The sequence below is a fragment of the Rhinopithecus roxellana genome, chromosome 1, assembly GCF_007565055.1.
Source record: "Rhinopithecus roxellana isolate Shanxi Qingling chromosome 1, ASM756505v1, whole genome shotgun sequence".
Lineage (NCBI taxonomy): Eukaryota > Metazoa > Chordata > Mammalia > Primates > Cercopithecidae > Rhinopithecus > Rhinopithecus roxellana.
The window spans coordinates 165,838,032-165,865,946 of NC_044549.1; the positions used below are offsets into that span (position 1 = coordinate 165,838,032).

Below are 27,915 nucleotides of genomic sequence, written 5' to 3' on the forward strand. Positions count from 1 at the left end.
TCACATCCCTCTTCACTGAACACTCATTTGGTATTTGACATAGTGCTCCTAGCTCTGTGGTTTTCCTGATTCAGTTTCATCTAGTGGGCAAAAGCAGAGACTGCCTTTTATAACTATTTTGCTGTTATACTGCAAAGTTAGGATAATGCAATATCAGTGGTAGCTTTTTCTAGTTTAAAAGCGTACAATAACTTTACTTACTGCTTTTTTATCTAAATTGACAGTTTCTACCCTTTATTTGGATTATTTACGTTTAATGTGGCTCTCAGTAATTTGGACTTTATTTTTATTTTGGTCTTTATTGATTTTTTTAAAACTAAAAAGTAAATAAATATTTGTAAATATTTATATGTTATATTTATTATAAAATATTTAATTGTTATTAAAATGTATCTGTTAAGGACCTCTACTAAGTATGGTTGGCCATAAATGTAGATGGAATAAATATATGTCTACATAGTATGATTTCAGGTGGGCTAAGCTCTTCCTTCTTAAGATACCTTTTTAAGCCGGGCGCGGTGGCTCACGCCTGTAATCCCAGCACTTTGGGAGGCTTAGGTGGGCGGATCATGAGATCAGGAGTTCAAGACCAGCCTGACCAACATGGTGAAACCCTGTCTCTACTAAAAATACAAAAACAAACAAACAAAAGATGTCTTTTTAGATGTGCAAATACTTACATAAGTGATTTGTAGATTTAGTGTAATCATCTGTTAGTGATATTAGCCCTGGGCATAATATTCTGTGTAGTGCTTTGTAAAATTAGAGAAATAACTGGAGACCACCATTGTTAATTACGTGAACTTATATTCTTTATCAGAGTAGATTTTGGAGTACTTCTGTATATATCACTTTTTTCTCTTTTGGAAAGCTAGTAATATGTTTCTGAACCTTTTAATAGGTCATAGAGCTGTATATATTGGTGTTCACGTCCCATTTAGTAAAGAGAGTCGTCGGCGTCATAGGCATCGCGGACACAAACATCACCACCGGAGAAGAAAAGATAAAGAATCAGATAAAGAAGATGGACGGGAATCTCCTTCTTACGGTAAGAGAAAACAGTTCTTCTTTAACAGTTTAAAGTTCCTATTTTCCTGGAAAGTATTTTCTTTTAATTGAATATTTTCTTTTAAAAATTGTGTGTGCAGTAATGTAGTCACATTGTATACATTGGGGAATACCAATTGAAGTAAGAATTTTTTTTTTTTATATAAGAAACATCTTTATAGGTCAAGATCTCTTTGGTATAAATGAAAAAAATAAAGGACTTTGTTTTCTTCATTGTATCCCATCCTTGGAATTGTAAAAGTTATGCCTAGTCACTTAGGCTCAAATTTAGTAGTGTTTCATTTTCTTTCCTCTACTGTATATTTAATTACTTACATATGCAATGGATAGACATTGGGAATGCTGAGGCTGTCATGGAAGCGATTAAAGTTTTTTTCCTTTTTCTTTTTTTTTTTTGAGATGGAGTCTTGCTCTGTCACCCAGGCTAGGCGGGAGTGCAGTGGTAACGATCTCGGCTCACTGCAACGTCTACCTCCAGGGTTTAAGCGATTCTTGTGCCTCAGCCTTCCAAGTAGCTGGGATTACAGGCACACACCACCATGCCTGGCTAATTTTTATATTTTTAGTAGAGATGGGGTTTCACCATGTTGGCCAGACTGGTCTTGAACTCCTGACCTCAAGTGATCCACTTGCCTCAGCTTCCCAAAGTGCTGGGATTACAGGTGTGAGCCACCATGTCTGGCTGTTTTGTTCCTTCTTACACCACAGTTTTGGCCAGAAGATTTTATTCACTAGGCTGGATTACTTGGTTTTCTGTGCAAAAAAGAGTACTCTTATTGGATAATATTAGTTATATAAAAGGACAGGGTTTTTTTGTTTGTTACTTGAAAGCAGAGAAATTAGTGGTACCAATAGAAATCAGAAAGAAAAACAGGGACAAGACTGTTATCTGATGATAAGCATAGATAGCCATGTTTTAAGTGGCCCTGAGAGTGGGAAAGGACAGAGCCAAAAAAAAAAAAAAAGGCTGTAAAACCTGAGGAGGATTCTTAGACATTATAATCAGTTGGCATACAGGGCATTATTAGTATAAGGCCATCTGTACATCCTGGGTCCTAGTGTGTGCTTTCTAGCAAAGAAAGCTATGTGAGCCACATCCTATAGGCACTCGCGTGCTACGACATCCTATAGGCACTCACATGCTACGCTATAAGAAAGTTTTTGTGAAAAGGCAAAGAAAAAAATTACTATGTATAATATAGTTACTGCATGAACATAGGAAAGAAAATGCTGATGGCATAGTAAAATCTGAAGTGCAAATTATGTGTCTAAACATTCTATTAAGCCCTAGACAAATGGTCTTATATTTAACCATCTTAGTATTTTTAATATATAACCATCTTAGCATTTTAAAAATACAGATGTTAAATTCATTTTATAGATCAGGAAACTTCAGCCCAGCAAGACTGACAGGAATCTATTAAACTCTACTAGGCCGTGCTCAGTGGCTCACGCTTGTAATCCCAGTACTTTGGGAGGCTGAGGCGGGTGGATCACGAGGTCAGGAGTTCAAGACCTGCCTGGCCAACATGGTGAAACCTCGTCTCTACTAAAAATACAAAAAAGAAAAAGTTAGCTGGGCATGGTGGTGGGCACCTGTAATCCCAGATATTCGGGAGGCTGAGGCAGAGAATTGCTTGAACCTGGGAGGCAGAGGTTGTAGTGAGCAGAGATCGTGCCACTGCACTCTAGCCTGGGTGACAGAGTGAGACTCCGTTTCAAAAAAAAACCAAGAAACTCTACTAAGAGATACTGATGACCTAGTAAATCTAGTAAATATAATACTAAGTGGTCATGTAGCTAGCAAAGGAAAAACAAACACTGAATTTAGAAAGGGTCACTAGTGAACCTTTTTTAGTGATACTAAGTAATTTAGAGGTAAAAAATACTTAAACAGTAAAAAACTGTGCTATACATTGCAGCCATTAAGTTTAGGATATCCTGGGTTCTTCTGTGAGTGAATGGATCAGTATGCTTCTCTTATTCATACTGAGTTAAAAAGGCACACAGTATTTTTATGGACAGAAATGTTGTTACTTAACTCTTAGATATGTTCACCTAAGTATGTGGTTTGATGTTTTAAACTAGGATATGGGATTAAAAGTGTAAGTATAGGGGCTTCAAAAATAGATTATAATGAATAAAATATTTGACTTTTCAAAGGAATAACTATTCCTAGAAAAGATTTATGTCCCTGAAGTTTTTAACTACCAATTTGTATCCGAGAAAGTGCTAAAAATGAAGTATTTTCGTTTCGGCTCTCTAAAGGGATTACACAGGACTTTGCTTCTAAACAGGATGGAATAACAGGGATTAAATTTTCTCCCCATTTTATTTTAATAATTATTCCTATTTGGGGGCTGTTTTCCATTGCATTTTCCTTTAGCTTTATTGAGATATAATTAACAAATAAAATTTGTATACATTTAAGGTGTACAGCATTATTTATATATATATGCACACATATACGTTGTTAAATGATTATCACAATCAAGTTAATTAACACATCCTTAACCTCATATAGTTGCCTTTTACTGTGTATAGTGAGAACACACACAACTAAAGTCTACTCTCTTAGCACATTTCAAGGGTACAATACATTTTTTTCTTTTCTTTTTATTTTGAGACTGAGCCTTTCTCTTTCGCCCAGGCTGGAGTGCGGTGGTGCGATCTTAGCTCACTGCAACCTCCGCCTCCCAGGTTCAGGCGATTCTCCTGCCTCAGCCTCCCAAGTAGCTGGGATTACAGGTGCCATCCACCACGCATGGCTAATTTTTTTGTTCTCTTTTGTAATTTTAGTAGAGACAGGATTTCATCATGTTGGTCAGGCTGACCTCAAGTGATCCGCCTGCCTCAGCCTCCCAAAGTGCTGGGATTACAGGCGTGAGCCACTGTGCTCCGCCATTACAATATTATTAACTATAGTCATCATGTTGTACATTATTAGATCCCCAGAATTCATTTTTCTAGTAACTGAAAGTTTGTAACTGCCATGCCATTTAAAGTAGTTGGAAAACCAGATAAAATGTATGAAACAGTAGTTTTAAGACATTGTACAAAAAGCAGCACAGGACTTTGATTTCTGAGAAGGGAGAAGCAAGTGAGAGAATACCTATGATGACCTGAGCTTATCGCCCAGAGACAGTTTCCAGGCCACAGCACAGGGAGGGGAACCCAAACAGAGCCTAGAGTTGAGGAGCATAGATTGGAATTTGGGGAGGTCAAAGAGGCTAGAATTTGAGGTGTACAGTTCAAGAGAGCAGAGAATACTCAAGAGTTCCAAAGAGCTGAAGAAGGATCCTTTTGAGTGTTTGGCTGATCACTGGTCTAGCCATGTGTGAGAGGAAACTTACCTGTGGCCTGGGAAAAACCTACCAGAAAATAGTAGTAGGCTAAGCAGTTTCTGTACTTTCACACAAGACTGTGAATAGTTTGTGTTCCTTTCAGCCACAGTGGAAAGACTTTGACATATACAGGGTATTGGATAGAGTTCTCAGGAGGCTCTGGCCTTAGTAGTGTCTAGATTAGTTTTACACTAAAGACTGCAGTGAATCTGCTTTAAAAATTCTTAAAGGCAGGTCTTGAAAGAATTAAGTTTAACTGTATGCCAAGGCAAAGTATTACACTACTAAAAGAAAGAAGATAAAATCTGTCACCTGACCATGTTAAATTCCCAATATCTGGAATCCAAAAATTATCAGGGATATAAAGAAGCAGGAAAGTATGAGCCAAAACCAGGAGAAAAATAAATTAATAAGACAGATCCAGAAATGGCAGAGTTGATTGAATTAGAAAATAAGAATGTTAAAGCAACTAGAATAAATATGCTCAAAAGGATAGAGAAGACTATGATTGTGTTAAAGAGAGCTATTGAAAATCGGAGGAAGCCTCAAATGGAAATTCTAGAGAGGAAAAAATACAATATCTGAAATGGAAAACACACTGGATAGGATTAACTGAAGATTTGCTACAGCAGGAAAAAAAAGTAATCAGTGGTTTTGAAGACAGTGATGGCAACTATCCAAAATGAAACACAGAGAATGAACTGACTGAAAAAGAAGGAAAGGAGCATCAGTAACGTGTGGGACAATATCATGTAGTCTAACATGTATGACTGGAATCCCAGAAAGGAAGGTATCAGAAAAGATACTTGAAAAAATTATAGTTGAAGAATTTGCAAACTTAATGAAAACATTGAACTCATAGATCCAAGGAGCTGAACAAAATCCAAGAAGAAACATAAAGAAAACATATAATGGCTCATAAGAATTAGATAGCCAGAATCAGAATGTAATAAGCCTGAATGTGTATGCATATAACAACAGGTGCAGAATACATGATAAAATTGGAAATAGATCAATCCACAATTAGAGTTGGAGATTTTAGCTCTCCTCTCTAACAGAACAAACAAACAGAATATTAATAAGGATATGGAAGACCTGAATAACACTGCCCAACCAGATTGATACTGACATTTATAAAACACTTCACCCAAGGACAGCAGAATACATCCTCTACAAGTGCAAATGGAATATTTACCAAGATCATATTCTAGTCCATAAAAAAAGTCTCAGTATAATTTAAAAGAAGTGAAAGTATGTTCTCTGATTACAATAGAATTAAATTAGAAATGTCATCAAGAAGAATTCCTAGGTATTTGGAAATTGAAGAAAATACTTCTCAATAATCATGAGTTAAAGAAATAATCACAACAGAAATTAGAAAATATTTTGAACTCATTGAAAATGAAAATAGTATAGGCAGGTAACTGAAATAGATTTTTGCCAAGTAAGGACAGTTCTGATATGTACACGATTTATACATGGTACTGTGCACAGTGAGGACTGTCTAACATTCAAATTTGTTAGATGTAACTAAAGCAGTACTTTAGAGAAAAATTTGTAGCATTTCGTCCTCAGATTAGTACAGAGGAAAAGTTGAAATCAGTGACTTAAACTTCTAGCCTAAGAAACTAAGGGAAAAAAAAATAGGGCAAATTGTAAGGAGAAGATGGGAAACAAAATTGAAGGAGAATGAATAAAGTAAAAATCAGAAAAAAACAATAGCAGACCTCAATCAGAGCTAAATCTGGTATGTTGAAAAAAGATTATTAAAATTGATAACTCTAAAGCTAGATTGATCAGAGGACAAAAAGCCCCCACAAATGACCAGTATTAGAAAATTTCAGTATACATCCCGCAGAAATTAGAAAACTAATAAGAGGGCTGGTCAGGGTGGCTCACACCTGTAATTCCACCACTTTGAGAGGCCGAAGCGGACGATCACTTGAGGTTAGGAGTTTGAGACCAGCCTGGCCAACATGGTGACCACGTCTCTACTAAAAATAAAAAATCAGCCGGGAGTGTTGGTGCGCACCTGTAGTCCCAGCTACTGGAAGGCTGAGACAGGAGAATCGCTTGAACCTGGGAGGCGCAGGTTGCAGTGACCTGAGATCTTACCACTGCACTCCAGCCTGGGTGACAGAGGGAAACTCCACCTCACAAAAAGAAAGAAAGAAAGAAAAAATGTCCAGAGCGGTGGCTAATGCCTGTAATCATAGTGAGACAGCCAAGTAAAAACGGCTCCCAAGACAATCTGCGAGCACTGGAAAGATGGGGTGCAGCAGTGAAAAGTTTGCCCATTTGCAGAGGGAAACAGCCTGGCCCCTCCTGTTCCTGGATAGTAATCAGGAATTCAGTTGGTGAGGAGGACAGCCTGTTAGCAGGACTCCTTTCAAAGTGTCTGCATGCCTGATCTTTCCCTGCCATATGACAAGAACCCGGTTTTGTCTACAACACCAGCACTTCGGGAGGCCAGGGCAGGCGGATTGCTTGAGCTCAGGGGTTTGAGACCAGCCTGGGCAACACAGTGAAACCCTGGTGTCTACCAAAAACACGAAAATTAGCCAGGCGTGCCTGTTATCCCAGCTGAGGCACGAGAATCGCTTGAACCCAAGAGGCAGGAGCTAGTAAGCTGAACTTGCGCCTCTGCACTCCATCCTGGGAGTGAGACGCAGTCTAAAAAAAAGAAAAAAAAAAAAGAAAAAAAGTGAGCTGTAGTTTTTGACGTCACGTTTTTATGTTTTCAGAAGGATAAAACCCATTTGGGAGTTGTTTATATGAATATAAAGTATAGAGGGATACATAGGTTAGTCTGTGTTTCAACAAAGATCATGTTTCTCTAAAGATATACAAGGTCTATTCAATATAATATTTAATATAAAAGATAACTGATATAATTCATTAAGGGTGAAATATTAGGGACATTTTAGTCCATTCTTCAAAACTACAGTCAGTGCTGGGAGTGGTGGCTCACGCTTGTAATCCCAGAACTTTGGGAGGCCGAGGCAGGTGGATCACCTGAGATCAGGAGTTCAAGAACAGCCTGGCCAATGTGGTGAAACCCTGTCTCTACTAAAAATAACTAGCCAAGTATGATGGCACATGCCTGTAATCCCCGCTACTCGGGAGGCTGAGGCAGGAGAATCGCTTGAACCTGAGAGGCGGAGATTGCAGTAAGCCGAGATCGTGTCATTGCACTCCAGCCTGGGTGACAGAGTGAGATTCCTTCTCAAAAAAAAAAAAAAAAAAAAGCAAACTAATAAGAAATGTTATGGATGGCTTTGTGGCAACTAAATTGATAATTTAGATGAAATGGGCAAGTTCCTCTAAGAATATAAACTGCCAAGCAGAAATGCATTAAAGAAGCCCAGACATGTTGACGCATGCCTGTAATTTCAACACTGGGAGACTGAGGCAGGAGGATTGCTTGAAGCCAGGAGTTCAAGACCAGCCTAGGCAGCAAAGCAAAACCCTGTCACAACAAAAAATAAAAAATTACCCGAGTGTGGTGATGTGCATCTCCCCAGCTGCTGGGGAGGCTGAGGTGGATTGATCCCTTTAGCCCAGGAGTTTTGAGGCCACAGTGAGCTATGCTTGTGTGACTGCACTCCAGCCTGGGCAACAGATACCATCTCTTAAAAAAAATAAGCAAATAAAAAAAGGAAGAAATGGATTGAAGACATTAAATTTGTGGTCTAAAACTTTCTGACAATGAAAATTTACTCTCAGATGGCATCAAGGATGAAATAAAACAAACTTAAGAAAGAAATAATAGAGACTTTGCTGGAAAATGTAAGAGGAGGGAACACTTCTCAATTTTGTTAATGAATCCAGCATTACCCTGATAGCAAAACTAATCAGGGATATTACAGGAAAAATACAGCTATGGACAAAATATTTTTGTGCATATGGATTAGAAAATCCCTAACAAAATTACAACATTTGCATCCAGCAATGTTTAAAAAGGATAATACATCATGGGAGTGGTAGGCTGAGTAATGGACTGCAAGATATTCATCTCCTAAACTCTTGAACCTGTGAATGTTACCTTATATGGCAAAGAGGACTTTGCAGATGTGATTAGGTTAATTTTTTTTGTTACAAATTTTTTTGAGACGGAGTCTCGCTCTTATTGCCCAGGCTGGAGTGCGATGATGTGATCTTGGCTCACTGCAACCTCTGCCTCTCGGGTTCAATCGATTCTCCTGCCTCAGCCTCCCAAGTAGCTAGGATTACAGGCCTGCGCCATTATGGCTGGCTAATTTTTGTATTTTTAGTAGAGACAGGGTTTCACCATGTTGGCCAGGCTGATCTCAAATTCCCGATCTCAGGTGGTTCACCCACCTTGGCCTCCCAGAGTGGCTGGGATTACAGGTGTGAGCCACTGTATCTGGCCTAATTTTTTTTTTATTTGTTTTTGTTTTTATTTTTGAGATGGAGTCTTGCTGTATCACCTAGGCTGGAGTACAGTGGCATGATCATGGCTCATTGCAGCCTCTGCCTCCTGGGTTCAAGTGATACTTCTGCCTCAGCCTCCTGAGTAGCTGGGATTACAGGTGCGTATCACCATGCCCGGCTAATTTTTGTATTTTTCGTAGAGATGGGTTTTCACCATGTTGGCTAGGCTGGTCTGGAACTCCTGACCTGAGGTGATCCACCTGCCTCGGCCTCCCAAAGTGCTGGGATTACAACTATGAGTCACCATGCCTGGCCAGGTTAAGAATTTTGGAGTGGGAATATTATCCTGGATTATGCAGGTTGGCCTGATACAGTCACAGGGATCCTTAGTAAGTGGAGTCAGAAGATCAGACTGGATATAGATGTGACAGAAAGAAGCAAGTGGCTACAGTGATGTCAGGAAAGGATCCTGACCCCAGGAATGTAAGCTGCCTTCAGAAGCTAGAAAAGGTAAGGGAATTTGATTTTCCTAGAGCCTCCAGAAGGAACCAGCCCTGCCAACACCGTGATTTTAGCCCTCATTTTGGACTTCTGGTATCCAGAACTGTAAGAGAATAAATTTGTATTATTTAATCCACCAGGTTTGTGGATTGAATTTGTTACTAGCATGATGGCCAAGCTGGAAACGTAAGGTTGGTTTAAAACTTAAACATCTGTCAATGTAACTAAGTAATCTCATTAACAATACAACATTTCTTGAAAAGCAATACAACCATCTAAATAGGTTCAAAGTAAGCCTTTAACAAAATTCAATACCTATCCGTGATAAAACTCTCTGCAAACCAAGAATAGCAGGAAACTTCCTTAACCTGATAAAGGGCATCTACAAAAACCAAAAACCAAGAAAGCAACAATGTAGTCAATATCACATTTCACAATGAAAGACTGAATATTTTCTGTGATTTGGGAAAAGGAAAGGATGTCCTCTCTGCTGACTTTTATACAACACTATACTAGAGGACCTAGCCAGTGTAAGAAGACAAGAAAGAATACAGGGCATACAGATTGGAATGAAAAAGTAAAATGGTCTTTATTCGCAGATACAGAATCATGTAGGTAGCAAATCCTAAGCAATCTACAATACTTAAGAGAACTAAGTGAGTTTAGCAGGTCACAGGACATAAAATCAATTATATTTCTATATAGTTGCAGTGAATAATGAGATTTCATTTAGGGGTCATTCTGACAAAGATTTGTGCAAGACCTAAATGCTGGAAAGTTTAATACAGTAGGAAGTTCAATCACAATATGTTTCTTTAATCCTGTATAGGTCTTAGGTTATTTCTTCAATATGAAGGCTCATGACATAAACATACTGGAAAAATTTTAGATGTTTTTTGTATGCTTCTCTTCCTATTCTTCATATTTTTCTTGTCCTGGAGTTCTTGACTTTCTGCATCCCTCTTAATCTTTTATATTTTCTTCCTTCTTTTCTGTTGTTTCTGCATTCTCTGAAATTTTCTCAGATCTGACTTTTACAAAGACAATTCCATCGAATCTACTCTTTATCCTGTTCAAATATCCTTGTTACATCCACAAGTACTTGGAGGATTGTTCACTTAGGTGTAAATTTTGAGTGAGAACTCATTTCTCATATTCAGGGTAACTATTTGTGGTGGTTTATTTGTTTATATGGGGCCCTAGGGCTTTCAACTGTCCCGGACTAGTATTTATGCTAATTCCTCTATTTTGGGCTCTTATACTACATGAGTAGTTTAATATCAGATGCCATGAGTGGGTTTTCTGTTCCTTGTAGTGACTTGTTCTAACCCCCAAACCCCAAGCTTACAGTTTTGTTTCTCCGTGATAGTAGGAAAATATAGTTTCTGTATACTTGAAGTTTTGAGTTTTCTCATCATTTTTCAGAACTTGGAGATTTTCTATTTTTTACTCTTTAACATAGCTTGCATTTTATTTTATTTTATTTTATTATTTTATTTTATTTATTTTAATTTAATTTAATTTTATTTTATTGAGACAGAGTCTCTGTCGCCTAGGCTGGAGTGCAGTGGCACGATCTCAGCTCACTGCAATCTCCACTTCCTAGGTTCAAGCAATTCTCCTGCCTCAGCCTCCTGAGAAGTTGGGATTACAGGTGTCCACCACCATGCCTGACTAATTTTTATATTTTTAGTAGAGACGGGGTTTCACCATGTTGGCCAGGCTGGTCTCGAGCTCCTGACCTTAGATGATACACCTGCCTCTGCCTCTCAGAGTGCTGGGATTACAGGCATAAGTCACAGTCCCTGGCCTTAGCTTGTATTTTAAATATTCTGTTCTAACTTTTCCATGTAGTTTTGGTGAGGAAAAAGGGCTGCCTTTGAACATTATGTTCATGTTTTGGAATGTTACTTTTATTTTTGTTTGTTTAGATCAGTTATAAAGTTAGTTTGACTTGTTTATTTTTAACATAATTTTCTTTTTTTTCTATGGAGGTTATCTTTCTGTGATTTTTTTTTTTTTCCTGGATTGTTGGTTCTTGTTTCCTTTCAGAATTGTGATAGTTCAATAATTAAGAGAGTTTTGATGAAATATATTTGTTTATACAGGTAACAAAAGCGTTTCATTTTCAAAACTGAATTTATCTTTGAATGACTTGAGGAAAAATTTGAGTATATGTGAATTCTTATTTTGTAAAGATACACCATCCCAGAGAGTTCAGTTTATCCTTGGTACTGAAGATGATGATGAAGAACATATTCCCCATGATCTCTTCACGGAAATGGATGAACTGTGTTACAGAGATGGAGAAGAATATGAATGGAAAGAAACTGCTAGGTAATACTGCTAAGTCTCTCTCTCTCTCTTTTTTTTTTTTTTGAGATGGAGTTTTGCTCTTGTTGCCCAGACTGGAGTGCAATGGCACGATCTCGGCTCACTGCAACTTCCGCCTCTCAGGTTCAAGTGATTTTCCTGCCTCAGCCTCCCTCCCAAGTATCTGAGATTGCAGGAGCCTGCCACCACGCCTGGCTAATTTTTATATTTTTAGTAGAGATGGGGTTTCACCAAGCTGACGAGCCTGGTCTCGAACTCCTGACCTCAGGTTATCCTCCCGTCTAGGTCTCCCATAGTGCTAGGATTACAGGCGTTAGCCACCGTTCCCGGCCTAAATCTCATTTTTCTTTTTTTTTTTGAGACGGAGTCTCGCTCTGTCGCCCGGGCTGGAGTGCAGTGGCTGGTTCTCAGCTCACTGCAAGCTCCACCTCCCGGGTTTATGCCATTCTCCTGCCTCAGCCTCCGAGTAGCTGGGACTACAGGCGCCCGCCACCTCGCCCGGCTAGTTTTTTGTATTTTTTAGTAGATACGGGGTTTCACCGTGTTAGCCAGGATGGTAAATCTCATTTTTCAATTGGCTTTCCTTGATTTCTTTTTGTAATGGGAATATTAAGTTGAAAGTATGAGATATCTGGTGCTTTAAACCAGTGAGCAGAGAATTTCCTTATTAATTGGTAGAAATTCTATCTTTAATTTTTCCCTTTATTCTCAAATTTGTTTACTTAAATAATCCTTTATACTTTAATAAAGAAATTATGTCATTGTAGATTTTAATGTCTACAATTTTGTGTATTGCAAGTTTAGATGAGGAATAGAAGTAGAAACTATATGAAATTCCATAGTTTGTTTTTGTAGACTTAGTATTATGATAGCTAGAATAGAAAGAGGAACTACAAAGGAGGTTTGTGACTATAAATATTGTAGACCATTAGCATAATTTGTGAAAATGTGTTTGTAACCATAGTTTGTTTGTCGTTTTCTTTGTTTTTTTTTTTAAGAACAAATTTTTCTTTATCACATTAAGATAAATGGAATCTTCATTACTTATAAAATATTTTTGTATATTATGCATTCAGATGGCTGAAATTTGAAGAGGATGTTGAAGATGGCGGTGACCGGTGGAGTAAACCTTATGTGGCAACTCTCTCTTTGCACAGTCTTTTTGAACTAAGGAGTTGCATCCTCAATGGAACAGTCATGCTGGATATGAGAGCAAGCACTCTAGATGAAATAGCAGGTTATAGTAAACTGACTTTTAAAAAATATGTAAGATGTAGTGGAATTTTAGACATTCATTTAGTAACTATATGCTGAGTTTCTATTCTGTGGAGTGCAGTATAAGGAAATAAGATAGATTTTTTGTCTGATAAATTTGCAGATGAGATTAAATAAAACAGACATAAGTGTAGTATCTCAGTAAGAGAGTGAATAGTGGCACAAGCAGATACCGAGTCTGTTCTCTGGAAATTCAGAAAAGAGTTTTTTGTTTCCTTGTTTTTTTGGAATGGGGATGTGGGGAATAGCCACAGAGAACATTAACTGTACAAGTTACTCATAAAATGTGAACACATGGGAACAAGGAGTAGGTGATACGAGAGAAAAAGTATTTTAAGGAAGAGTAAAGAAAAGTCTAGAGTAGTATAGACAGGAATCTCAGGAAAGTCAGTTCTGTGTGAATATACAGATTTCTTCAGTAGTGGTAGGAGGGTATGTTGGGAAACCCAGTTAGAGATTGGATTGTGACTAGCCTTGAATTATTGGAATTTTTTTTTGTTGTTGTTTATTTGTTTTGGGGGAAGGGGGATCAGAGGGTCTCTCACTGTCATCCAGGCTGGAGTTCAGTGGCACGATCTCGGCTTGCTGCAGCCTCCGTCTCCTGGGCTGAAGTGATCCTCCCACCTCAGCCTACTGAGTAGCTGGGATCACAGGTGTATACCACCACGCCTGGCTAATTTTTGTATTTTTTGTAGAGATGGGTTTTCGCCATGTAGCCCAGGCTTGTCTTGAACTCCTGAACTGAAATGACCTGCCCACTTTGGCTTGCCAGAATTTTGGGTTTACAGGTGTGAGCCACGGTGCCTAGCCAAGAAATAGGATTTTATTTGGTAGGCATTTTGGTGGTCTTGATGGTTTTTAAGTTGAGGAACAGTGAGATTTGAGATAGATTTAGGAAGATCATTCTGGCAACAGAATGTGGGGTGGCTTTGGATTAGGAAGAGTTTAGAAGCAAGTAGGCCAGTTATTCTCCAGGAACAGTCTAAGCAAGGAAAGAGCTCTGGTAGGTTGAGCAATGAAAATCAAAGGGGGAGATTTGAAGGATAATGTGGAGGTAGAAAGTAGAAAAAGGCAGCTATAATACAGCATTTTGTCCACTAACTAAAATTAATGAAAACCCAAATTAAGTTCAGTGGTAATGAATTTGATGGTGTGACTACCATTGTAGATTGCTGCCATGGAAAAACAAAAATCTGTGGTATTTAGTCTTCAAGAGAACCATGAGCTTAATACAATTTCTCAGGCTAGAAATACTTCAGTTTTAGCCAACTGTTAGGTTTGACTGTGTGCTGCAAATATTTAAATTGTCAGTCCTTACTTTCTTGTCTTACATGAATAACTGAAAAATTAAGTTAAGGTTGGGAATATTGAATTTGTATAATACATATGGGTTTCAGACTTTGGTTTGCAATTATCACATAATACCATGTAGTACTTTTAGTATATGTTGTATAATCTAGTGTTCATTTATGTGGTAAACTGTAGTTGTTGTGTTAATGTTAACAGTTTACCTATTATGCTGGTCCTTTCAGGGTTTTTTTTAGTTACCATATAGTTTTGAAAATTTGACCCTCTTCTTCCAAGTTAGTGCCACTGTTTAAAAATATTAATATATATTTTATAAATTAAAAAGTTTAATCACTTCAGTAATGTATAAAATGGCATTGCCATCAGTTTCCCCATTCCCCACATCCCCTTCACAACCTGATTTTACTCCTCTTCCTAGAACTTACGACCTCATGACGTTTTATCTATTTGTATGTTGGTTTCTCTACCTCTCGAAGAGAGCAGAAACTTGGCTCTGTTTTGATATTGTTAAACTGCTGTATTCCTAACACATAGCGGACACTCAGTGAACAGTTAATGACTGAGTGGGTCGTGATATTCATCTGCTGGAACAGTTTTGGGAGAGAATACGTGGTTTGGCAATAAAATACCTTTACATCTTAGGAAGGCAGTATTATTGAATATTCAGCTTAATAGAATTTATTGTATTCAAACAGGAAAGCACTTTCAGCTATAGGAAGGCTATTAGTATATAATACTAGCCTCTTTATAATTAATAGTATTTATTAAAATAAGGGAGTCTTTGTAATTCCTTTTTATTGGATGGATAATATTCATTTATGCATTGATTATTTAATAGTGACAATAAAACTTTCTAGAGTTACTTAAGATTCTAATTTTTGTCATAAGATTTCACTCACAGTTTATTTATTCCTTTATATTATGGTCATCTGAGTGTTAAGTAATTTATTTTTTTTCATTGAATAGATATGGTATTAGACAACATGATAGCTTCTGGCCAGTTAGACGAGTCTATACGAGAGAATGTCAGAGAAGCTCTTCTGAAGAGACATCATCATCAGAATGAGAAAAGATTCACCAGTCGGATTCCCCTTGTTCGATCTTTTGCAGATATAGGCAAGAAACATTCTGACCCTCACTTGCTTGAAAGGAATGGTGAGATAAGTTGTGGCATCCAATTTTTTTGCTAACATTTCTACTGTAACAGCTTTCCAGAACATTACGATTAACATTTGGGGATCTTTAAACACTCACTATACCTACCTCTGAATTATTTCTTCTTCCTGCTTTGTTTCTTTTCAAGGCCTCTCATATAATTAATTAAAGAGGCATAAATTATGACCTATAATTTTTAATTTTACATTTTTGAAATTCTAAATCTTGGGTTTGAACCTTTATTTTAGATTTTTCCTACTTTTTTTTTCCTCCTGAATATACTTGGTTTGCTGGTATAAACAAGTGTTTTTGGATTGGTTTGCTGATTTCACGGCTCTTTATTTGTACAACTTGTGAAAGGCTTTTATGACTATTCCAGTCTTACACTACGGGTGACCTAGTTGGTGTCTTCTAATCCGTTGAGAATGGCTCAGACCCAGGTCTACATATTCCGCCTTTCCGCTCTCATTCTTAGGTTACAGGCAGGTTGTGTGGCATGGGGGAAGCCAGTGTTTCTACGGTTGTTTACCTCTGTCAGTGTCCTAATACTGGCACACTTGGAGGTTTTGCCTTTCCTCATTTTCTTCTGTGTAAAGCAGAGGAATGCATCAGTAGGGTTGAGAACTCTGATGACAGTGAGTCTGGAAAACCCGGGTGCAAAGGATTGGAGTGGCTTATGAAGTACTATAGCCTCCAGCGGTTGCTGTAAGCTGCTACTATTACCCAAAGCTTGTGAGGATTACAATGAGGACTAGTGGAGTATGGGACACGGTGCCTGCTCATCTTTTTTATCCCTTAAATAATAGTATGACTTTTAAGTGTTCTACCAACAAGCAAACATAGGTGATAGGGTCTAATATATCTAAAGTTGACAATAATCATCTTTTGTATCTTTCACTTGGCCATGAAAACCCTTTTTAATCCATTTAAAATTTATGTCATGGTGTATTTAAACAATTTTAACAGTAAAAGAATATCTCTTACGGACCAGAATTCAATGTAAAAGCAAGCCATGTATAGCGCATTTTAACTCTCTTTTTTTGTCTTTTATTTGTTTTTTATATTCTCTCCTTTGGTGAAGTTCTTTTATCCAGAGGGACCCTATTTAATCTTTACATATGCAGTAGTTCCTCTTTATTGTCCAGTTGTAATTTGGTCATCATAAAACATTGGCTGTTTTCTTTTAAATGCCGTTTTAGCATGTTCTTTTGTTGAAATATAGTTACAATTTGAGTTTTTCCTGCATGTAGCTTGTTGTTTAAATGGTGTTTTCTAATGGATTATAGTTTAACCTTTAAATATTTCTGAAAACTCTTGAGCATGTAACTTTGATTACTTAGGCCATATGGAATTGATTATTGTATTTGCATGTTTTTCATAGAGAATGTTATTATTTTAAGATATACTTAGTAGAAATATGAGGGGTTTAATTATAAGTATGTATGACCTTTTGAAATATTTTAGACCTACTGCCATATTGCTGTTGGTGAGAAGTACTCTGCTCTTAGCTAGTGAAATAAAAAATTATATGTATTTGTTTTAATGTATCTGCTACATATTAGAAGTGAGAAGCATACTTTAGGACATTTATTAATACTTTTAGAGAGCTCAAGAATATGTACCCTTTAAAATTGACATTGTGGTTCTCTTATTACAAAATTTCTGTTATTTGCCTTTTTTTTTACAAACTTGAGAGCAGCACCACCTGTATATGGTGTCTTACTGACTTAATATTATAAATATTTAGTATCACTTTTAAGTTAGAAATTATTACTTAATATTAACATGGACTTTTTCTCTAAGACATAATTATCTCATAGCTGTTTGGTAAAATATAGGAAAAATACGCTAAATATAAGCTATTACTTTTGGTTGTTTTTGGTTTGAGTTCTATTATATTAATTTTGTATTACATATTTTCATTTGCTACTTATTGTTTAAGCATTGACTTTGTATTGATATTGTCATTGTAAAAAATGCCATGCTATTGGTCATTCTATTTTCTAACAGGATATTGCCCCCACCATCTATCATTAACAATTTTTTTTTTGTATGTTCTGAGAACTAATTACAGTTTTAAGCAACTTTTTAATGACTTTCTAACGTGTAAAAACCCAATTGACATGCTAACCATCACAACATGACTTTGAAATTTTGGGCCTTTGAAGTATGCAATTTATAGTGTAAAATGATATTTTTTTTTCATGTCTCTATTTGCCTTCTGCAATGAACTTCATCATTTTTCATTTATTTGTTTTATCTCAGGGGAAGGCCTTTCAGCCTCCCGCCACTCTTTGCGAACAGGTCTGTCTGCCTCAAACCTTTCATTGAGAGGAGAATCACCTTTATCTCTTCTTCTCGGTCATCTTCTTCCTTCTTCAAGAGCTGGAACCCCTGCAGGCTCAAGGTGTACAACCCCAGTACCCACCCCTCAAAACAGTCCTCCTTCTAGCCCTAGCATCAGCCGCCTGACCTCCAGAAGTTCCCAGCAGAGTCAGCTTCAGGCCCCAGAACTACTGGTTTCACCTGCCAGTGATGATATTCCCACAGTAGTAATTCATCCGCCCGAGGAAGACTTAGAAGCAGCGCTGAAAGGCGAGGAGCAGAAGAATGAGGAAAATGTTGACTTAACTCCAGGCAACTATCCAAAATCCTCCATGTGTGGTGCTTTCTGCCTCTGAGTCACTTGCACTTGGAATGCCTTTTAGCACATAGCTTAAGCAGCATATGTAGATAATGCTTATAATTTATTTTTGACTTCTGCATGTTTTTTTTCTTTATGGTATATTGTGTTAGGTTGGTGCAAAAGTAATTGTGGTTTTTGCCATTGAAAGTTTGCTTCACTTTCAATGGCAAAAATTACTTTCAGTGGCAAGAACTCAATTACTTTTGCACCAACCTAATAAAAAAGAGTAAGATTATTAAAAATTTGAGTTACAAAAAGACTACAAAGAAGACTACACATAATTTAAGGCCTTTTAAAAAAGTTTCACTTAAATTTAGAGGTCAAGGCAGTTGAACACTTCAGTAAAACATAGACTTTTTTATAATGTTTTAATTTGCCATGAACTTTTTTATATTTATTTATGGATGTATTTATTTCATTTTTTTAGACTGAGTCTCACTCTGTTGCCCAGGCTGGAGTGCAGTGGCACGATCTCAGCTCACTGCAACCTCTGCCACCCGGGTTCAAGTGATTCTCATGCCTCAGCCTCCTGAGTAGCTGGGACTACAGGTGTGAGCCACCACACCTGGCTAATTTTTGTATTTTTTGTATAGCGACAGGTTTTTACCATGTTGGTCAGGCTGGGTGGACTTTTTTTAGATTGGTAATTTTCTTTTCTTTTCTTTTTTTTTTTTGGAGACAGGGTCTTGCTCTGGAGGCTGGAATGATCTCAGCTCACTGCAACCTCTATCTCCTGGACTCAAGCAATCCTCCTGCCTCAGCTTCCCAATTAACTGGGACCACAGGGGCATGTCACCATGCCTGGTTAATTTTTGTAGAGACCAGGTCTCACCGTGTTGCCCAGGCTGGTCTCGAACTCCTGGGCTCAAGTGATCCACACACCTCGACCTCCCAAGGTGTCGAGATTACAGGTGTGGCCACTGCGTCCCGCCTTGGTAGCTTGGTTTTGTGTGTGTGTGTGTGTGTGTGTGTGTGTGCATGCAGTTGACTCATAAGGTGAATGAACACATACAAATAAATTATAGTGAAGCGATGTGCCTTAAATAGGATAGAGTCATACTCTGTCACCCAGGCTGGAGTGCAGTGCCACAGTCATAGCTTACTGCAGCCTTGAACTCCTGGGATCAAGCAATCCTCCTGACTTAGCGTTCTGAGTAGCTGAGACTACAGGCACATACCACAACATCTGGCTAATTTTTTTTGTAGAGACAGGATCTTGCTGTGTTGCCCAGGCTGGTCTTCAACTCCTGGCCTCAAGCAGTCCTCCTGCCTTATCCTCTCAAAATGCTGGGATTATAGGTGTGAGTCATCAGGCCCAGCCATATCTTTTTTTCTATTTAATGCTTTTCTCCAAAGAATGTAGTACATTTTAGACTTTTTTTAGGGGGTGGGGAGATGGAGGGGAGACAGGTTCTCACTCTGTTGCCCAGACTGGAGTGCAGTGGCACCATCTCAGCTCACTGCATCCTTCGCCTCCTGGGTTCAAATAATTCTCCTACCTCAACCTCCTCAGTAGCTGGGATTACAGGTACGTGCCACTACCACCCAGATAACTTTTGTATTTTTAGTAGAGACGGGGTTTCACTGTGTTCACTAGGCTAGTCTTGAACTCCTGACCTCAAATGATCCACTCACCTTGGCCTCCCAAAGTACTGGGATTACAGATGTGAGCCACCACGCCCAGCCTATAACTTAAGGGCTATAAAGTATGAAAATTTGGCTTATCCTTATATTGACTACCTGTACATTTGTACATATATCTTTCTACCTAATTAACATGAAATAAGTATATTTTAGTGACTTTTTTACTATTTCAGCTAAGCCTCAATGTGATGGATACTAATACTAACCACTGGTTTTAATCACATAAGTATCACATTTCTCCAAAATACTGATAACATCCAACACTTAAGTTGTAGCTTGGTTATTAAATTAGCCTTTTTTTTTTTTTTTTTTTTGAGACGGAGTGTCGCTCTGTCGCCCGGGCTGGAGTGCAGTGGCCAGATCTCAGCTCACTGCAAGCTCTGCCTCCCGGGTTCACGCCATTCTCCTGCCTCAGCCTCCCGAGTAGCTGGGACTACAGGCGCCAGCCACCTCGCCCGGCTAGCTTTTTGTATTTTTTTTTTAGTAGAGATGGGGTTTCACCGTGTTAGCCAGGATGGTCTCGAACTCCTGACCTCGTGATCCGCCCGTCTCGGCCTCCCAAAGTGCTGGGATTACAGGCTTGAGCCACCGCGCCCGGCCTAAATTAGCCTATTTTTAATGTGTATACAAATATGTGTAAATTAGATGGACACACCCATTTTCAGAAACTTAGAAAAGTTAGTTATCTTCCCCTGCATCATACAACTGGTGACTGATAGCCTAAATCCTCTGACTGGAAATCCTTGTGTTCCTATCATTATGAAGTAAACCTCTCTTTCTGTTGGCTTTATGGAAACACACCAATTACATTTAGCCAAAGCTCATTGTAGTTGCAAAAAAAGGATATACTTTTAAAAGTACAAATAGAAGCTTCATGGCTAAATCATTATGACATTAGTTAAAATAGTAGTATGGCTGCCATTGTTTTATAGTTTGTTCCAGATACAGTGATAAGTGTTTTTGAAATATCATATTTCTAAGTCTTGTAACAATTTGATGAGGTTGGTGTTATTCCTGTTTTTCAGTGAAGAAAGACTTGGAGATGTTAAGATCAGCCAGAGCAGGGATTTGAACTCAGGTCCACTTACAACAAAATCTATAGTAGAGTATTTCATTGTGAACTTTATCAGTTCATGAAAAAGATAAAATTTAATGATAAAGTAACTGAACATAAAAGAGGAAAACAACCCTATAAATAATTATTCAGAAGTAATCAGCATTCTAATCTTAAGAACTAAGATTTACTATTTTTCCTTGAACAAAAGTGATTTTAAAAGCTACTTCCTTCCATTTTTTCCCATATTGCATTGATCAGTAACAACGAACACTTCTTGTTTTACCAGCTTCTGTGTTATAAATGATTAGGAACTATAAATTTTATATAGGAGGGAAGGGGGAGGTGGGTTTACATTGGCTTCTTAGGCCATGTTAAGGGGATAAATTAACTGAGAATTGAACATACATTTTTTTCCCATGAGTTTTTGTGATGAGATTTATCAGCGTTTTTGAACAGAAGAAATTAGAATGGAGAGGAGACAGGGAATTTCTAAAGACAAGAATTATGGTTAAAAAGACAACTGTAGATAGTATGTAATTGCTGAGGAACAGTAATAGGGACAGCTACACATTATTCCCTGTTCAGTTACCTTTGGTGCTTAAAGCACCTAGAAACTCTAATGGAGTTTCCTTGATGTCTGGTACTGTCTTAGTGGAAGAAAGTGGCCTCAGCATCATTATGTCTTAAGTGACTAACAGCATGGATTTTTGTGTCGTGGAGTCATAATTTGTGCATACCTATAATAAAAAAGTGGTATTTCCCATTAGTTACTTTTTAGAAGATAATTATATGTATAAAAGTTATATGTATAAAATTATAAATAAATTATATAAATTAATATGTATATAACTTGTGGCTGGGCATGGGTAACTCATGCCTGTAATCTCAGCACTTTAGAAGGTCAAGAGGGGAGGATCACTTGAGGCCAGGAGTTCATAGTGAGACCCTCATCTCTAGGGAAAGAAAAAAAAAAGAAAGAAGTGAATTTATTTTTAGTACTTGTGAATACCTTTTTCTAACACAGTGGTTCTGAGTCTCAGCACTATCCACATTTTGGGCTGGATGATTCTTGGCTGGGTGGTCGGGTGGCAGGGGAGCAGTCCTATGCTTTATAGGATGTTTAGCGGTATCCTTGGCTAGCTCCCTGTAGCACCCCCAAGTTGTGACAACCGAATATGTCTCCAGACATTGCCATAAGTTCCTTGGGGGTCATAATCTTTCCTGGTTGGGCACCATTGCTTTAACTACCTCACTTTCAAATTTTTAATGACAGAAAATGTTGATATATTTGATTTACTTATGCATACAGTTTTTTTTCCTTAAAGCAAAGTAGTATAGTCCTTCTGTGTTTGTGCTAATGATAGCTTTATTTTTTGGTGATTTGCTCATTTAATTCTGAATCCTAGGAATTTATTATAGGAGTAGGGAGACTGACTGATTGAGAAAACAGTTTTAGTTTAGCTGAGGTTGGGAAAGACTACACAAATCATAATGATGAAGAACCCTAGCATGCATCTGGCATGCCAGTTTTGTAAAAGGGACGGTTTTCAAGATGACCAGGTTAGCCATGTGACTTCAGGTTATACCTGCTAACTTTGTCTATGTTGAGTTCTTCATTATTTCTTCCTCTCATTGCTGAGATAGCCTTACTTTTCCTCAGGGCCTTCTCATCATTGCACTTTTCTCCCTCAAATCTGGCAGCTAGGACTATTCTGGAAAACTGTGCGTTATGTATGCTTTTAATTATACATACACAGGTGGAATACATTTAGCCTTTGGAAGTATGTAATGCTCAGCTCTATTTGCCACCAGGGCCTAATGGTATTCTCAGTTTTCTTGTGTGGAAGTAGTTGGAAGTCACTGAAAAATGCTAGTTAACTTTTTGTCTCTTGAGCAAGGCAGGGACTCTTCTGGAAGCTTAGGGACAAAGGTCAAAGAAGAGGAATCTTCTTGGTGTGCCAAGCTAAGATTGTAAGAAGTGAGTTAAGGCTTGGGAAAACATTTTTATTTCAGAATTGTTTAACTTTTCCAGAAAATAAGCACATGGCTAAATAGATTGCAAATTAAGATTTTTCATCACATCAACTTTGTAGTTTAGGTATTTACAGGGAAGTCTCTGTCATTAAACGTAAGCCATAAACCCAGAAGACTTAGTTTCAGTATTCATTGGTTATAGTATATTCTGTTTTACAAAAGTGAAAACTCCTTTAGATGTGTCAAGTATATCTGATGTACTTTAAATTCTGGAGCTTGATTACCAATACATCTTCGGAGCTTATAGAGTCTAACCACAGAACAGATTTTAACTGAACTTCCATGTGTTGCTGTGCATGGGACAGTTAAGACAAAAAGTCAAGTCTGTTGTATTTCAGTACCTTTTCCTGCTATAATATTCAGTGTCTTACGAATTATTAGTCTATATTCTTGCACTAGAAAACCTTGGATGTTTTGAAAAAATGAGATGCATTTAATGTTAGGTTGGAGCAAAGGAAATTGCACCAACCTAATAGTAGAAGTCTGTGTAGTATACTTGAATTTAAATTTTTTTTTTTTTTTTTTGAGGCAGAGTTTTGCTCTTGTTGGCCAGGCTAGAGTGCAGTGACACAATCTCGGCTCACTGCAACCTCTGCCTCCTGGGTTCAAGCAATTCTCTTGCCTCAGCCTCCCGAGTATCTGGGATTACAGGCATGCTCTACCACACCTGACTAATTTTGTAGTTTTAGTAGAGAGGGTGTTTCTCCATGTTGGTCAGGCTGGTCTCAAACTCCTGACCTCAGGTGGTGATCTGCCTGCCTTGGCCTCCCAAAGTGCTGAGATTACAAGGCGTGAGCCACAGCGCCTGGCCCTATTTTTTTTTTTTTTCTTTTAAAGACGGAGTTTCTGTCTCGTTGCCCAGGCTGGATTACAATGATGCAATATTGGTTCACTGCAATGTCCGCCTCCTAGGTTCAATCAGTTCTCCTGCCTCAGCCTCCCAAATACAGGCACACGCCACCATGCCCAACTAATTTTGTATTTTTAGTAGAGATGGGGTTTCACCATGTTGGCTAGACTGGTCTTGAACTCCTGACCTCAGGTGATCCACCCACTTTGGCCTCCCAGAGTGCTGGGATTATAGGTGTGAGCCACCACACCTGGCTGAATTTAAAATTTTTTAAATTTTAACTTTTTTGCAGAATTAGAAATCATAGTGTTAATGGTTAGTCTCATATTAAGCTGTGTTTTTATTTTATTATTGTGAAATGTTGGTGTTGAATGTCAGTTTTGAAATGAATATACTAATGGTTCAATATGTGTCTGTCCTTTGCAATTCAAATAACTATTATATCTAATCCAAATAAGCTATTTTTATGAGTTTGTCTGACTTTTAGAGATGGAGTGAGTTGCTTACAGTCACATAGATACAAAGTGGCAGAGTGCGTAATTTAAACACAGATCTCTTTGGTTATAAAACCCTTACTCTGCCAATTTCATTGTAAAAAACTTACTGTATTTTAAAGTTGGATTTCTTAAGAGTAATGACAATAGGTATTATAGACATAAATGTTACCAAAGAAAAATGAAAAGTCTTGATGAAACTTCTGATTATTGGAGATTATGTTAATTCAACCTGCATTTATTTAGTGTAGCTTTTTTCTGAGTTACACTTAGGGTTTGTCAGAGAATTTATTGTTGAACGCATGCTAAGTATAGCTAGGCTTCATTAAGCTCCATGCAGTTCACATGTTTGTGATAATTAAAAGTATATTCCCTAAGTATTTTTAATGGTAATCAGACTCAGGTCTTCTATCTTTTGTGGTTCACACCAACTCACGTTTTTTTTTCTTTTTGCAAAAGCCCACAATTTTTGTAAATTCTAATTGTATTATTTTAAATATTAAAATGTGTAGCTTTATTATTGCTTAAAACGTTGTTCTAGTTTTGCTGGTATGTTACTAACACTGGGCACTTTTTTTTTTTAACCTTGCATATTTGCTTTTATTATATTAATAAATCATCACTTTCAGAATGTGAGCAGAGTCAGGTTGCAAAGTAAATTTTCTTCTTACTAATTTGGAATTTGTCTTTAAACATAGGTATTTTGGCCTCTCCCCAGTCTGCTCCTGGAAACTTGGACAATAGTAAAAGTGGAGAAATTAAAGGTAATGGAAGTGGTGGAAGCAGAGAAAATAGTACTGTTGACTTCAGCAAGGTAATTCTATCATTAACTGAAAATTCTCACAATTATTCTTAATGAGAAACTAAGTAGTAACTTGTGGCTTTATTAACATTGATTATAGTAATTTTTTAGTAGACTGTTGCTTACAAACCTGCATGTGATGTCTGTGATATGTTAATTTAAGGTAAACAACTGTGAGAAGGGTTACAGTTAACCTGTGAGTACTTGAGTAACTTTACACCGTTACTAGTGTTAGAAATTCTGAAAAAGAGTATGTGAGTAATACGATATTTCCATCCACACCTATCCATAGATACCGTGAAACGTTAGTACTTTGTGAACTACAGTCATTTGTTCTGGAGCTACCACCACTAAAAGGTTAATTCTGGGAGTGATGTTACAGCACTAGTGATTCAGTCTTTCCTGGGCTGTAATACGATCCCAGAATTACTGTCTTATGGTGTTAGTACTTTTGGAATGTCACTGAGAAACATGTTGGTGCTTCCCCATGGGTAGGTAAAGGCATGGATTTAAAAAAAATACCTGTGTGAACTATGATTTTTTTAATTTTGGTAAATGAGTATTTTGTTGAAATAGATAAACCTTAATTTAAAAGAACAGGATAAAAGACTAGTAAGTTCAAATTATAACTGAATTTAAAATGTACTTTATGAGTATTTCTTACGAACAATTGATTCTATCTAGCCACTAATTTTTTAGTAATATTAATTTGCTATAGGTGGATGCTCATGGTATTTTAATATTTTTGTATCCAGTATAAGACTTTTTAATAAATGTAATTATGTCAAGCAGTTTTCATTTCTTAAGCCTTTTATTCTTTGATGAAAAGTCTACAAGATATATTTTACAGAAAAGGAGTTTAAATGGTTTGCATTATAGCTTTGTTGAGTGTTGTAGTCTAAAACTATAGGACGCCTTGCATTACGGACATTGGCTGTGCAGAAAGGCTATTGTATTTTAAATTTTTCTGATCTATCCTGATCATATTTTACTGGTGCTCACGTTATTTCAGATAGTGCAAAGTACTCAGTAGCAAAATTGCAATTTATTTCTTGTTAAGTGAATAAATTAAAGTAATTTACATTATAGAGTTCCTCTAGGCATGGCAGTTGCCGTTTATTTTTGTTCCTCTGTCACAGTCTTACTTTTTTTTACTTGGCCTATCTTTGTGTATACCTCCTTGTCTCCTGTTGGGCAGGAGTCTGCCTCCTGGCACTGTAGTTGTGGCACACTGGGTGTGGGACTCAAGAGGCCCGCTGTAAGTGCTGGTTTTATTTTTCATAGATAGCCCTGTAAGTGGTTGTTTAGTGACTTGTGTGAAACTGCGTATAAATGAAGTTCACATAGTTTGATATCATGTGTAACCTTTTCTTTGTAATTATACACAGACAACTAAATTTTATTACTATAGCATTATCATATATCTGTGCCAGTAAGGGCTGTAGATTTTTGTTTTAAATAAAAACAAGGGGCCAGGCGCAGTGGTTCATGCCTGTAATCCCTGTGTTTTGGGAGGCTGAGGCAAGAGAATCACTTGGCCAGGACTTCAAGACCAGCCTGGGCAATATAGCAAGCCCCACACTTCTACAAAAAACAACAAAAATTAGCCGGGCATGGTGGCGCATGCCTGTAGTCTCAGCTACTTGGGAGGCCAAGGTGCGAGGACTGCTTAAGTCTGGGAGTTTGAGGTTTACAGTGAGCTATGTTCCTGCCACTGCACTTCAGCCTGGGCAATAGAGTGAGACCTTGTCTCAAAAATACTACTAATAAAATAAAAGTTATGATTTTTTTCCTCTTAATGAAAATACTGGGGAACGCCCAGAGTTCTTTTTTGGTTTGTTTTTAGGGGGACTTTACATAAAATGTAAAGGATCCAATTCATTTACTTCTAAGGTTAAGTAATATAAAACCATGAATATTTTTTAGCACTGTGTATAATTTCATGAACCATTGTTAGTTTGTGAGCTATATATTTGTCCTTAATAGTTTTTAATGAATAGTGCAGTATTCATTGAATAATTTCTCAAGTTCATGTTTGATAATTTAGATCTCTGAAGTAGTAAAGATTGTGACAGTTAAAACAATAGCATTGATTCAAATATGTTTGCTTGCTCTTTTGTATTTGTCTACTCCATTCTTTATAGTTGTGAAAATTTTGACATTTTAAACATTCATTAGGTCACAAGTTTTGATTAGCAAATAGTAGTCTTATAAAGCAGTTTTTCTTTCCTGTTTCTAGTCTTACAAGTACCACGGAAACTTTAATTTTAATTATTCTTTATTTGTCAATAGGTTGATATGAATTTCATGAGAAAAATTCCTACGGGTGCTGAGGCATCCAACGTCCTGGTGGGCGAAGTAGACTTTTTGGAAAGGCCTATAATTGCATTTGTGAGACTGGCTCCTGCTGTCCTCCTCACAGGGTTGACTGAGGTCCCTGTTCCAACCAGGTAAAGAGTTAGTTCCAAGTAACATTCTCTAAGCATTTTCAAAATCTACAAGTTTTTATCCAGTGAATGAATAAGCGTGTTGATTTATGTAATAAAAGCTCATTTTATTTAATTTTATCTTATTTTTGAGACAATGTCACTTTGTCACCCAGGCTGGAGTGCAGTGGCACAATTTCAGCTCACTGCAACCTCCACCTCCCAGGTTCAAGCGATTCTCCTGCCTCAGCCTCCCTAGTAGCCTGGATCACAGGTGTGCGGCACCACGCCCAGCTAAGTTTTGTATTTGTAGTACATACGGTGTTTTGCCATTGTCCCAGCTGGTCTCAAACTCCTACTTAAGTGATCTGCCTGTCTTGGCCGCCCAAAGTATTGGGATTACAGGTGTGAGCTACTGTGCCCAGCCAAAAGCTCATTTTAATATTTAATATTCAGTCATTGTACCAAATACTTTGAATATAAGACCACTATGAATAAGGTATAAAATCGTTTTCTTCTTGGAACTAAAAAGTACAATAAAA

At 37.5% G+C, this 27,915-nt stretch overlaps 1 protein-coding gene across 5 annotated transcripts in view; it reads left to right on the forward strand.

The window, feature by feature from the left end:
* SLC4A7 (solute carrier family 4 member 7) overlaps window positions 1-27,915 on the forward strand; it is a 109,982-nt gene that overhangs the window by 34,036 nt on the left and 48,031 nt on the right. For 3 of the 5 annotated variants that reach the window (XM_030933071.1, XM_010357330.2, XM_030933073.1), the window contains exons 3-8: window positions 902-1,048; window positions 11,507-11,645; window positions 12,719-12,879; window positions 15,192-15,380; window positions 24,844-24,959; window positions 27,240-27,397. In XM_030933071.1, the coding sequence (XP_030788931.1) occupies window positions 902-1,048; window positions 11,507-11,645; window positions 12,719-12,879; window positions 15,192-15,380; window positions 24,844-24,959; window positions 27,240-27,397 (910 nt within the window). Of the gene's footprint in view, window positions 1-901; window positions 1,049-11,506; window positions 11,646-12,718; window positions 12,880-15,191; window positions 15,381-17,645; window positions 18,018-24,843; window positions 24,960-27,239; window positions 27,398-27,915 lie in introns of all 5 variants that reach the window. The other 2 variants (XM_030933074.1, XM_030933072.1) reach the window with 2 other exon arrangements.